At 35.8% G+C, this 13528-nt stretch overlaps 1 protein-coding gene across 1 annotated transcript in view; it reads right to left on the minus strand.

The window, feature by feature from the left end:
• Positions 1-12960, minus strand: part of KIAA1549L (KIAA1549 like) — a 109192-nt gene extending 96232 nt beyond the window's left edge. The window contains exons 1-6 of the mRNA XM_070957499.1: positions 12831-12960; positions 9441-10025; positions 7354-7466; positions 6010-6229; positions 4117-4250; positions 843-1005 (exon numbers count right to left, since the gene is read on the minus strand). Coding sequence (XP_070813600.1) covers positions 843-1005; positions 4117-4250; positions 6010-6229; positions 7354-7466; positions 9441-10025; positions 12831-12960 — 1345 coding nt within the window. The remainder of the gene's footprint in view (positions 1-842; positions 1006-4116; positions 4251-6009; positions 6230-7353; positions 7467-9440; positions 10026-12830) is intronic.
• Between the last annotated feature and the right edge of the window lie 568 nt (positions 12961-13528).

Below are 13528 nucleotides of genomic sequence, written 5' to 3' on the forward strand. Positions count from 1 at the left end.
CATGTCATGGCAGCATATGAAAATGAATTGCTTCTTTCCCCAGAATACCTTTTTAACAATCTAGCCTGCAACTCTACTATTTGTTGTTATTATTTGAGGGACAAATGAAGTCCTACCCTCTTTAGCTTTATGGGATTAGCCAAGACGGGCAAGGGGTTATCACCTCCTGAAATCTCATTTAATATGAATGATTACCAAATATTAGGGCAATGTGAAGAACATGGATGTTTGATCCAGGATGAATGACTATTATCTTTTGGGCCAACTTGAGATAGATGCCTTGGTAAATTTTCTACGAGTTGATTACAACAGGGGTCCCTTTTTGATTCCACGGATGGGTGGCAGTGTGCACAACCTAATTCCCACGCATTAACAAATGAAGTTTTACATGCTCGCCCATCATTTTGGTGGCCCGGATCCCAACAGGTTCAGGATCCCTGGATTACAATAACAGTTCCAAAGAGAGGGTTTTGAAACTTTAATTTTACCTTTTTATTATTGTTGCTGTTGTTGTTGTTGTTAACTATTTGGTCATTAATATAGTATATGGATGACAGGCTAATAAATTGCAAATAGATTTAGTAGTTTAAAAATTTGGGGGGGGCTGTTTCACAAGGGGTGAGAAACTAATATTGTTGTAATATATTAATCTGTATTCAACTAGGGAGGATAATATGTGTATATAGGTTAGGTTTTTTTCCTAATGCATTTTAATGTTTTGTTTGTGTTTTCTTCTTTTTTTAAAATAAACTTTTGAAGTTTTTTGAATTTGTATTTTAACTTTTTTTTAAATAAAATAAAAATAGAACAATAAAATAGGGAGTAATATAAAGAAGACTTACCTTCAGCAATAGTTAATGGTGGGAAAGTAAGATAGAATCCCACCAGTTCTGCTGAAAGCTGATTAAGAAGGTTGCTTGAAACTGTGCCATTTAAGACTGTACTTTCATTTCTCACCACATAAAACAGAGTGACAGCCTGAGACACATTTGATGTGTTCAGGATCTGAAAAAATAAAACAATTGCAATAGGGAGAGAGTGGATAAATTCATTTTGATTTATTGTTCTTTCCATTTATTATTATATTAGTGCAAAGATCAAGGGTAAATGTTAATCATGCTATTACTGTAAAAGACACATGCGCCCATGTATTTTCACTCTTTAGATAGACAATCCAACCAACCCAACAGGCAGTAGAAAAGAATATTTCTATTTCACAAACAAAAACTCATCTTGGAAGCACATTTTTAATATCAATAATGATGGGCCATTTGGATGTATCCTTAATGATGGGCCATTTGCCTGTATATATGAAAGAAAATGGTAACATTTCTGTTGTTATGTTTGATTCTGCTCCATTTTTAAATTTTAAGAGCTGAGCATTCAAAACATTCAAATCTCATTTGTTCTTATAGCTTTTCCCACCCATCTAATCTGCAGGGCTATCAACTATATAAATTATAACCAATTTTATACTATGGAAACTAGAATTGGGGGAAAATGGGAGAGGGAACAAGCAGGAGAAGCAAAAATGGCATGTTCCATGCACAGGGGAGACAATATTTCATTCAGGTTTCTTCCATTAAAACAAATAGGGAGTGGAGGAAGTTCAAATGGGAAATGTGTCTTGTCTTCATGGTAATGTCATTTTCAACAGAGGAATGTTATGCCCACAAAGTTTACCACATGCTTTCAATGCATATTATGCAAGTCTAATTGCACAGACCTGCAGCAAACATCTGGGGCAGACAAGACTGCCATCCTTTCTTGATGCTCAAAGAAGAAGCAAAAGAGCACACATAACTCTTCCTCGTCTCTATTAGTTTAAAAAGAGCCCCCAAAAATATGCTGTGCATCATGCATGAATTGAAGGAACCAAACAAATTCTTGCTTACAGGCACATTCTAAATGTAAGAAAACTCAAACAGATTTAATACAATGAGATAAAGATCTCATCTATGATAGGAAGATGATATTACAAGATTCTGTACTGATGAAGGACAAAAATATCATAAGGGAGGGAATATACAGGTATCAGGTCCAATCACTCCTATCACTCTTGTTCATTGCTGGCTTCTTGTTCTTTGTTCTATCTGCTTTGAGGGTATATTGCTCTAAGAACCATTAAATTATATTTTATAAGGAACATATTTATATGATACTAAAAGGTGTTAAAAGTTCAAACCGATAATAATATAGATCAGTTGGTTCATATAAAAATTATTCAAATGCAAAATAAATTATTTCTTGTTCTGAATTCAGATTTTTTTTCATAAAGCAATTACTATATATGATTCATACTCTTTCTACACAAAGTAAACAGTTCACTTCTGCCAGTCAAGCTTATCAAGCCAAATTTTTGACACTTCTTTCCTTTGGCATGTCCCTGTAGATTTCTGGCATGACTAGTCAACTAGAAAGGATCCTATCAAACTTTATTTTGATTTTTACCACTCAGTATATAGAATATGACTCCATATCTGGAAGTGAGTATATAATTAACTGAATGTAAAACTTGGAAAAATGTTTGAAATGATTATTGAATTCTGCCATTGCTCCGTTTAGTAACACATACTGCTGTAAGATTCTTTCATCAATCAGAAGGTGGTTTTAGGGGGGAAAATTATGATGGTACATATCTTTTAGTTAGTTATAACTTTGAAAAGATTCCAATATCCACAAAATAAAAGTAACTGGTTTAGTTTTACAGCATCTCAGAAATGCAGCCAGTAAGTTTTAGCACTATATTCTTAAATAATATTTCAATAATAACTACAAATAAGGGGCTAAGATCCATTATTCATACAGTTTAACTGCTTTTAAATGTGGAACCGGACTGTATTCACTTTAATTAGTGCCCTCTGTTTTGTGAACTGGCCAGTTAACACAATTCAATTGGTTTTGCAGATATTGAACAGGATTTTGGTCCTTATATTTTATTTGTAATTTTATAGGGAGATCAGTTTGAGATGAATCTTGTCGTTGCTAATTACTGTGCATGGGAGCCCTACAACAGCTAGCTAACTCATTCATTCATTCATTCATTCATTCATTCATCTCCTTCCACTTATGACTGTATGACTGTAACTTTGTTGCTTGTATCCTTACAATTTATATTGATATTGACTGTTTCCTGATTGCTTATTTGTACCCTATGACTATCATTAAGTGTTGTACCTTATGATTCTTGATGAACGTATCTTTTCTTTTATGTACACTGAGAGTATATGCACCAAGACAAATTCCTTGTGTGTCCAATCACACTTGGCCAATAAAAAATTCTATTCTATTCTATTTTAAAATACTTATATAGCCACCCATCTTGTAGAACACAACCCTGGGAGGCTAAAATAAACACGAACAAAAGAAAACCAAGAAAAACCAGGCATCCAATCCATCATCAACACTCATTCATGCAATCTGCTTAGCAGATAAATAATTGCAGAGAGGATAAATAAATTTCCTCATTTCTGAATCTTTTTTTAATACAAAGTCCAGCTCAAAATCTCAAATTCTGCTTGTCAGAGCAGACCCACACAGTATTCCTTGATATCCACCAACAGTGGATCTCTTGGCTCCAAAGAAAGTGGCATATTGAACGGAAAAGTATGAGAGATGTATAGAAATCAAATACAATTTTGTAAGAATAGCTGCCCTTGTATGTGTTTATATAAACATGGAAGTAAGATTCCATACATATATGCAATGGTTAAGGTGTTAGACGAGGAATAGGGAGACCTAGAGTCTAGTCCACTCTCAATCATGAAATCTCACTGGGGTAACTTTGGGCTGGTCATACTCTCTCAGACCAAAATAGGAAGAAAGAACATTATGGATACTGCTTTGAACTCCTGTACAAAAAAAAAAAAGAGGGCAGGATATAAACCTATTAAATAAATGAATAATGATAATAAATGGATGATAATAAAATAAATGAATAATACATTACAAGTGTCATCATATGAATCATGAATTTTCTCTTAATAAATGGTAATAATAAAATATATTTATATTGGCCTTCCAATTATACTGATAACAATATGATAAAAATAAGTCCTGCAAAGAATCTTCACCTGTTTTATGTAGTAATAATTTGATAAAGTTAAGAATTTTTACCTGAACATTTAATTTGCTAGTGGTATTCAAGATCTTCCTCTCAGCATCTTGAAATGCCCTCTGCAATCTTTGTTCCATTGTCTGAACAAATCTGCATGACTGTATGTTGTCTGATTCATCCACAAACTGTAATTCTAGATGAACAAGAGCCATTGCATTTAGTGAATATATATTCTCTGCCTTGTTAAAACTTGCAACTCTACACATATCTTGAAGAACAAAGTCTCTTCAAGTCAAACTTACTGTCAAGCTTCCAAGTAATATGTCCCCTGAAAAAATGTCCAAGGCATCCATTTTCCATTAAAGCCTTTTTATTAGGATTACTTTATCCTGATGACTTCATCAGCACGATCAGGTAGTCTTCTTGCAACAGTACTAAAGTGGTTGGCCATTTCTTTCTTCTAGAATGATTTTTACTGCCCTACCTAGCCTGATATTTCATGGAGCTCTCCCAGCTATACTTAGCTCCAAGGTCAGCCACATTCACACTAATCAGGATTAAGCCCACTGAATTCAAAACTTCTAAATAAACGGAACAAAATTCACTGCACAAGATTTCATATTATGGCATTAAAACGGATCATTAAATATATAGTACAAGTATATCTTGCTTAAGAACCATTTGTTCAGTGACTGAAATTATGGCAGTGCTGAATAAATGTTACTTATGGCTAGTCCTCAAAATCCTGGCCACAGCAGCACCCCCCACAATCACATGATCATGGTCCAGGTACTCAGGTGCCCAGTTTGTGATTACAAAGTCACAGGAAGCTATATCACATAATCACTATTTACAAACTTCCCTGATGGCTCTCCACAAGCAAAGTCAATGGGGAAGCCAGCAGAGAAGATCACAAGTTCCTCTCACTTTTTGTCCAGCCTGCAGTACTCCCCATCAGCCCACAGCCTCTGCCAGTTCTCCTTCAGCCTCCCCTGACTTGCACACAGCCTATGCCAGCCCTCTCACAACTTGCATGCAACCTGTGCCAGCCATCCCCCACAGTACCTCCATGCTCCTTACCTGAGACTCCTGCCTCTCCCTGCTTAATGACTTGTATGCCTTGAAGTTACAATGGCAACCTGGGCTGCCTGGGATTGCTGTCGCTATGTGATGTGGTCATGTAATATCACACTTTATAACCACATCTCTTAGTGATGGCAATTCCACTCCCAATGGTGGTCATAACTTGAGGACTAGCTTAGTAACGCTAGTAGTATGAAGCATTATGTTTCTATTTCAAGTAAATCAATTCCAATCGAACTAATAATGATAGATACAATCAGTACTGTTGTTTGGATTTTTTCCCTCCTTCCTCTTTAACTCTTTTGCTTTCTGTGTCACGTTTTTAGATGATAAATGTAGAAAAGACACTTTTAATAGTGGTATTTGTTAACCATTCTGTGAACCTTTTTGAAGAGTGTTAAAAGCTTTTTTAAAGAGCAGGAAAATAGTGTGATACAGTTAAAGGAATAACAAAAATCAAATGTTGTTGTAACACATATAAAAAGTGTGCTTTGTTGCTTCAGACCTAGTAGTTTAAAACAAATTGAAGCAATTCTATTAGCTAAATCATTGTTACAATTAAAATAGCTAATTTTATCTAATTAAATGCCACTCTCTTAATTTTCAAGGGGCAGATTGACCCAATTGTTCTCAAATACTATCTGACAGAAGGACAAGCCTTAAACAGGGAAGGGAGGAATACCCACTTCTAATACATTTTGGTTACTGGAGCACAGTGTCTTTGGGGCCAAGCTTAGTTCCCCACTCCAATTTAGAAGAACCTTAGGTGTACAAAGACCTTTTTATTTCCTGTTCTAACACTGAAATTTGTAGCTGTACTAACAGATATACCCTATTACCTCTGAGACTGTACATTAGAGAAAATTTACCTGTTTTCAGCTGAAAATGATAAGCTGGCAATGGGTTCCATGGTAAGGCTAAGACAGCAACAGAATGAAGATTTGGCACATGTTTCCTAATATCTAAAGTGGCATTAGTAACACCATAAGCAATTAGCATTTCAATAACCACAGCAGGTATGAAAACGAGTCTGTCCTGAGTAACATAGTAACCAATTGTCACATTGTTTGATTGCTCCAGAATTTCTATCTGAAAAATAAAAAAGATAAATATGCATTTCATATTCCTCACAATTAAGGAGTTTTGATTCAGATCACTAAGAGAACTGTATGACTCTTCTGTTCAAGGAACTAAAAAGATTAAACTGTTAATCTCAAAGAAATTATCAAGACAAAATTGCCCTTTCAATAAAATTATAAATAATTAAAAATGTTTTGTTAGATTAACAGACTCACTGAAGAATGAGCATAAAGTGAAAAGCACTTGGCCTTAGGTGACCTGACTTACTTCAAATGGATCATTCTCTTTGTTGATTAATTTAGTATTCATTAGTCTTATATTACTTTACTAAACTCTACAGTTACAGTGTCTTGGAAAAATGCAAGTTGTTATAATAAAATACATATGGTAAGTTTCTTGGTTCTATGTTATACTATATGCAAATATCAGTTAAGAGCTTGCCTTACAAGACACTGGAACATTGGAATGGAATACTAACTATGCATTTTACAAATCCATACAGACCATTATTCTTTTGGAATAAAGGAAAAACAGCAATGGAAAGGATACTAAAGTTGTAAAAACCAAAATATTATGCAAACCAGAGAACAGCTTAATAACAGTAATAGTTCGCTCTCTATTGTATCTCCTTAAATATTCTGGAAGTAAATTTGGTATGCTTTTTCCTTTTTTCAGATAGATCTATTGGCTCTCCTACAAATTAACTGACCTTAACTGAATAATAGAGTTAGAAGGAACCTTGGAGATTTTCTAGTCCAACTCCATGTTCAAGCAGGAGACCCTACACCATTTCAGACAAATAACAGTCCAATCTCTTCTTAAAAGTGAATAATAGAAGTCCCATTCCACTGGAATGAGCTGCATGTTCCATTCCGGACACTGCATTTTCAATCGGAGATTGCTCGTTGCAAAATGCCCAGACTTTTCAATCTTAATGATCAAAGCTCCTTCTCTGTTCTGCCTAAAATCAAGGAAATATATTCTAAAAGAAACTGGTAAATAAAAATAGTTTGCTTTCATATTTGTAATTCGCAACAATTCTGCCAATTCTATACATTTTCACAAAGATGTTAAAAAGAACCCTTAGCTTGTGTCCTTAATCTGATTATAAAACAGACAGCAAACTTGCTTACTTGTGCATTGACATTTTGATTGAAAGCTTGACGCAATGCCAGGGTGAGACCTTTAGTGACATTTTGTTTCAAGGAGCCACTCAGCAGCAGTCTTCTTGTATTCAGAAACAATACTAGAATGTAAAGATGCGTATTTATTTACAAGTATCCTTTGTTCACTTTCTCTATATTTTTTTCCAAATCACAAGGCCTGGCCATATAATTTACAAACAAACTGAATTCTGCAAGGGAATTTACATTCAGTACTGAAAACTTGAACTCAAGTAAAAATTATTATTTACAATCAAAGACCATTAATTGTTACTCTTCTAAACCAACAATGTCATCATAATCATAATTAAATAATTAGAAATCTTTATTGATAAAACGTTTCTTAGAGCAATATTTCTGCCCTAGAAGAGTCTGCAGCTTCTCATGAAGTTTCCTAATTTGTTACTTGATGACAAAGTCTTCTCTCCTTATTTTGGCCCTTTAATAAAATTGGCTTTTATACGTGATTCCAATTTTGTAATTGTTCTGGATCCATTTCATCAAATGCTCTCATGAATAGCATATCTGGTGGTGTGACCTCAGAACAACCTCTCCTATCCTGGAACTCCCCAAATGTACTGCAACTCTCAGAAATCTAGGAGCCAGCTTGAGAAAGACTGCCTTGGAGGAAGAAGAGGACAATACAGGGGAATTAAGCAGATCTTGATATTGCCAGCACCTTGGAAAATGCCATTTGTGGAATCCGGAGGTTCAGGAAATCAATGTTCCCTAGCTGGTCCCATCCTTTATCTCCAGGCATAGATTATCCACAGGAACAGAGGTAATAGTATGTTCAAACAGAAGCCTAGAATCAAAGACACAATTTCCCATCTAGAAACACAATGTTCCCAATTCCCAAATCCTACCCATAATCATGGGAAGGCATGCTTCTCATACAGTTCAAATTAGGATCTTCCTAATAAGCTAATACATTAGGAAGGTATAAAACTTCTGGCAAGATCAGAACCAAACAGAGAATATTAAGAGGACAGATGAAAACTGCTCCTTGAAGAAGGAGATCTCAAGCCACCAGCAATACATGGGTGGGGAAATAATAAATATTGAATTTATTAACAATAGGGTTTATATTTTATACTGAGCAATTGCTGAAACCCATTCTTAACTGCTTCTATAATTCTTGTAATATCTTACTTATTAAAGACCTGTGTCTTTGAATCCTTATCAATATGATTCCAATCTAGTGTCAGCTAAAAGAAAGTTGGTGGTTGGAACGAGGCAGTAACATCAGCTATAAAGGTCTTAAGCTTGATGAACAAACCAGCACATTATCCCATGTATGTTTGTAAAATCTTTGCTGGACAGTTCCCTTTCTATCTTATACAATTGGGAAACATGCGGCATCATGTGGAGTGCAAAACTGCTAAAACCTGAAAGGAGTTTCCTGCTATTTCAAGGTGAGAAAGTAAAGAAAATTGTAAGGGAATCTTTATAACAAGAATATCAGGATTAGAAAAAGATCTCCCCAAACCTAGCCCTTCCAATGTGTATAATATGGACTTACCCTATCTGAAATCCTTGGTGTCAAACTTTGTCCCTTAACCATCAAATAGTGCCCATCTATGTAATACACCAAGATTCTCAATCTACTGGATCAGAAGTCCCCAACCCCCAGTTCGTGGACCGGCACTAGTCCGCAGCATACCAGAAACTGGTGCATGCAAAAAAGCAATGCCCCATCCATGGGATGCCGGCAGCCTGTGAAACGACGACTCCTCTGGTCCATGGAAAAAACTCTCTCCAAGGAACCAGTCCCTAGTGCCCAAAAGGTTGGGGGCCACTGTACTAGATAACTCTTGGCCTTGAGATTAAGCAGACTTTTCAGCCATTCAGCATTAATGGAAGCACCACTAGTTTTAGAACTGTGCTATAAGAACTTTGAGCTAGACTGTGTAAAAAAAAAGATTTAAAAAATACTATCTGTCCACCTAGCTATCCTTTTCAGTTACTATGCTAATTTTAAAAAAACCCTGAAATTAATTATTATACTTTCATAATCAAAATCAATATCTAGCATCCAAATGTACACATATTCATACCTGTCTTAACAAGCAGGTTTCTGGACAGCTGGCATTCCAGAGGGAGAACTGTTGTCACATTAACAAAAGCTGATTCAGTAGCAGCAACAGAAGCATTTTCAGCAGATGTAGGGAGAAGTCTAGATGTTTTCGCTGATGCTGTAATAGATGTCAAAGCTGCTGTCATTGTTAATGGGTATGCAGTTGATGTTTTACTGATGTCTGGGCTTGTGGATTTCTTGGTGTCAAGTAATGTTTCAGTTTGTCTTGGTGCATGTGTTGTGGGCACTGAAGCTGTACTAAATTTCTCAATTGGGGATGAACTAGTGATATATTCAGGTATTATAGAACCATCCCTTGATACAACTGGAAAATTTGCATGTATTACTACTGGGCTTAAAGTTGGTGCCATTTTTGTGACAGTGTTATTTTTTGCTAATGTTGACTTTAACGTGCTTAATGCCATCACAGATGGTGAATTGTCAGTGCTCAGTGAGAACAAGGATGAAGTCAGCATTGGTGATGTTGGAGCTGATTTTCCTGTAACTGGTGTTGCTTCTGAAGTTGCTAGAGATGATAATACACCAGGAGACACAGACGGTAACACTGTAATGACAGAATGAGTAAAGTTGGTTGTTGGCAACAAAGAAGTTAGTTGCGTTTGTGATGCATGGGTAGAAGTTATGATAGCTGCAAAAGTGGTATGTGTTTGCAATGGAGTGATTGTGGTGATCTCATTATGTATTTTTACTGTACCTTGGGCATTATTTTTATTATTTGTATGCAACATTCTAGTAGTTAATGCTGTAGATGGTTGGCTCAATTGATTATGTGTTTTTGAATTAAAGTTATTTACAAAGTCTGTTGTTTTTCTTACAATCGAATATTCTTCAGTAACATTTAATCCTGGCACTGAGTTTACAATTGATTTAGGGGGAGCTTTTTTATTACTAATTGTACTAACTTCATTATTTACTGGAAGAGTTAATTTAGTAATGAACTGAGAAGCCGCTGAAAATGGAAGTGAGGTGTAAAACCTGTTTGTTGAGGCAAACAACTTTCCAGAGTTACTTGTCTGAGGTTCGGGTGTCATGTGCAATTTGTCAGTAGACAGCCATGAATGAGAATGTGTTGACAAAGTTGTAGAAAATGTATCCAGATTAGATGTTTGAGTGTTAGTAGCTGTGAAATCTTTAGATGTAGAATAGGACTGCTTTTGATAACCTGAAGTGAAATTAGTATTCCCAACTGTGAAATTTTCCAGAAAACTTTGAGATGCATATATTTTTCGTTTTGATTGTAATAATGGCATTTCTGTGATCTGTGACAAGGTACTTTGGTTTTGAAAAGAAGGTGAATATGATGTTTCTATGGAAGATAACGGTATGTTAAATTCCGAGAAACTTTTAGACTTCATTTTAGTGAAAGGTACAATTGAAACTTGCCGAGCAGATGTTACAGTTATATTAATGGGTGCTACTGAAGAACTGGAAGGTTTGTTCTTTACATAACTTGTTGATTGTTTCCAGACAGGAATCTTTGAATATATTCTTTCTAAAACTGTGTGACTTGCAATATCTTTTGTGGTTAGGAATATCTGGGTTGTCTTCTTTCCTGAAGACGCACTGCCATCAGTAGTGGACTGCCAATCTCTATTGCCCCAGTGAGGAACTAAAGCTTTATTTAACATATCTAACTTGCTTTCTGAAGTGGCATCAGTAAGGCCCATGGGAAATGTTGCTGGGGTTCTCAAATGATCGTCTGATGAAATAACTGAGACCAAATCATACACGTCTGAAGTTGTCACAGCAGTTTTGTAAGTTGTGTCAGCCATATGTGAATGTTCATCAGCAGAATTATTTAAAAGTGGCTGAGATAAATGTTTTGAATGTGAGCCTAAAGTTGTGAATACTACTGAATTTTTCTCTTCTTTTGTTAAACTAAGATTTGGGTTTTGTTTTTTAGATTCTATTGGCTTTAGCTTCATAGAATCATTAACTGGACTTATAGATGTGACAGTAGAACGAGGTTTCAGAAGCTCTCTAAAAGAAGTTGGCAAAGAAACTGGAAAAGTTGTAAAGGTTGTTCTTTCTTGTGAAAAAACATTCGGAAGCATTTCTTGCCAAGGTGCTTGTCTGCTGACCGGAATTGTTAAAGGAAACTTTGTGGACGGTGTCTCCCAAAACCAGTATGGAGGGATATTATTTGCACCAAGAACTGTGAACACTGTAGAATCCTTTGTGAAAGACTGTTGTTGCAATAATTTCTCCACAGAAAAAATAGGAGGCCATATAGTAGCTTCATAATTTCTATCAGGAGTATCTTTTTTAAAAACCCAGGTTAATTCTGTGATGGGAGAATTTGTTAAGTTAGTCTCTAAAACAAAGTTAGGATTTGAGGTTGAAACAGTAGAATGAGCTGCAATGTAGGATGGCCAATTAGTCCTCATAATTAAGGAAGGAATCTCATCTGTTGAATAGGAGGTGGGAACAGTTGCCAATGTTGGTATTTGAACTATTGCATTATCTTTTATTGTTTCTGAATTAACTACAGTTTGCACTGTTGAGGAAGACGTATTAGTCAAATGAGAAAGCCTTTGACTTTCAGGAGATATTAATGCTCTTTCTCCTGTAGATTTTGATATTATCATAGAGGACAGACCAGTAATGGTTTCTGACAGTGAAGACAGAGCACCTGAGGTATGTAGAGCTGATGCAGAAATCCATGGAATTGTTTTCCTGCTTTTAAGAATTGGGAATGATGTGGTTACAAACATGCTGCTTTTTTTCAGAGATGATGTGATATCTATTGCTTTACTTGTGAATGGTGGGGCAAAAGATGCTTTATGAATTAATTCAGAAAAAGAATTATTTTTTCTAAAACTCAGTGCAGCTTTCTGAGTAGGTAGTACATCAAAAACCTCACTGGGTATTAATGCACGGAAAGCAAATGGATGCCATTTCCTATCTCTTGGATATATATATCTCTTGGCTTTTTCTATGGGGTGCTTATTAATCAATTCAAAATTATAACTAGAGGAGGAGGTAGCAACCCAAGATTCATTGCCAACCTTTCTGGATAACACATATTTTGTTGTGCTCAGTGAATTACCTGATTTTTTATTTGAGTTAGATTTAGCTGTGTTTGTGCTGAGTAAATGTTTCACATTTATGGACGAGGGCATTTTGGTAGATGACACAGATGACTTGGAAACAACAATGATAGGTGTATCCTTTATCAAAGACAAAGGGGATGATAATGGAAAGTTTGGAAATATGTTTGATCTTAATTTGATTTCACTTGAAATGGAAGATGTTGTACATGGAATTATCTGAAATGACAAAGTAGTAGCTGGATGTGTCACTGATGATGATGTAGACAATGCAGGGGGCACACTAATTTGAGGCAAACCTGATACAATAGTCATTTCATCAGCTTCCTGAGGCTTCGTTGGTGATTCAGTTGATACCTCAGAAGGTTCCTGCGATGCACTGTTGCCACTGCCTTGATAGAGAGTTGGTAAAAGCCTAGTTTGGTCCATAGTTCTGGTTCGAGTTCCTGCTAATGTACTTTTTATTATCTGAAGCAAATTAGCGTTCTCCAAGGCTTGCCTCATTGAAATATCACCCACTGAGGAAGACTCAAGTTCTTTAGAAGGCCATGTTGGTGATAATACAGCTCTCCAGTTAGTAAAAGGTTCTGAAGAGGGAGCAACATTTATCCGTTGTTGCTCAGCACCTGAAAGATAATACATTTGTAATGAAAACCTACCAAACTTCTATTAAAACAAAACACATTCATTTGAATTTCTTTAGAACGGGATTGCACCTATCTCCAGCTCTCTTTCAGATAGAACAGTTACTTTGAGATCACATGGGAGCACAGACTGGTCAAAGATGGATTATACTGGCATAAAAATCCAGTTTCCTGGATTCATCAGCATCTAGTCATGTCACAAATAGAACATAGTTGTGTTCTGACCCAGCCTTAGCAAGTACGTAGTGATAAGACATTTACTCATGAGTAAAACAAGCCCATTTTTATAACAGGGAAGTAACAGTCTTTTATTTACATAGATAAACAAAAAATCAAACGTAATTAGTCCCAAC

This window comes from Pituophis catenifer, unplaced genomic scaffold (assembly GCF_029215685.1).
Source record: "Pituophis catenifer annectens isolate HBS135680 unplaced genomic scaffold, rPitCat1.0.hap2 SCAF_1, whole genome shotgun sequence".
NCBI lineage: Eukaryota > Metazoa > Chordata > Lepidosauria > Squamata > Colubridae > Pituophis > Pituophis catenifer.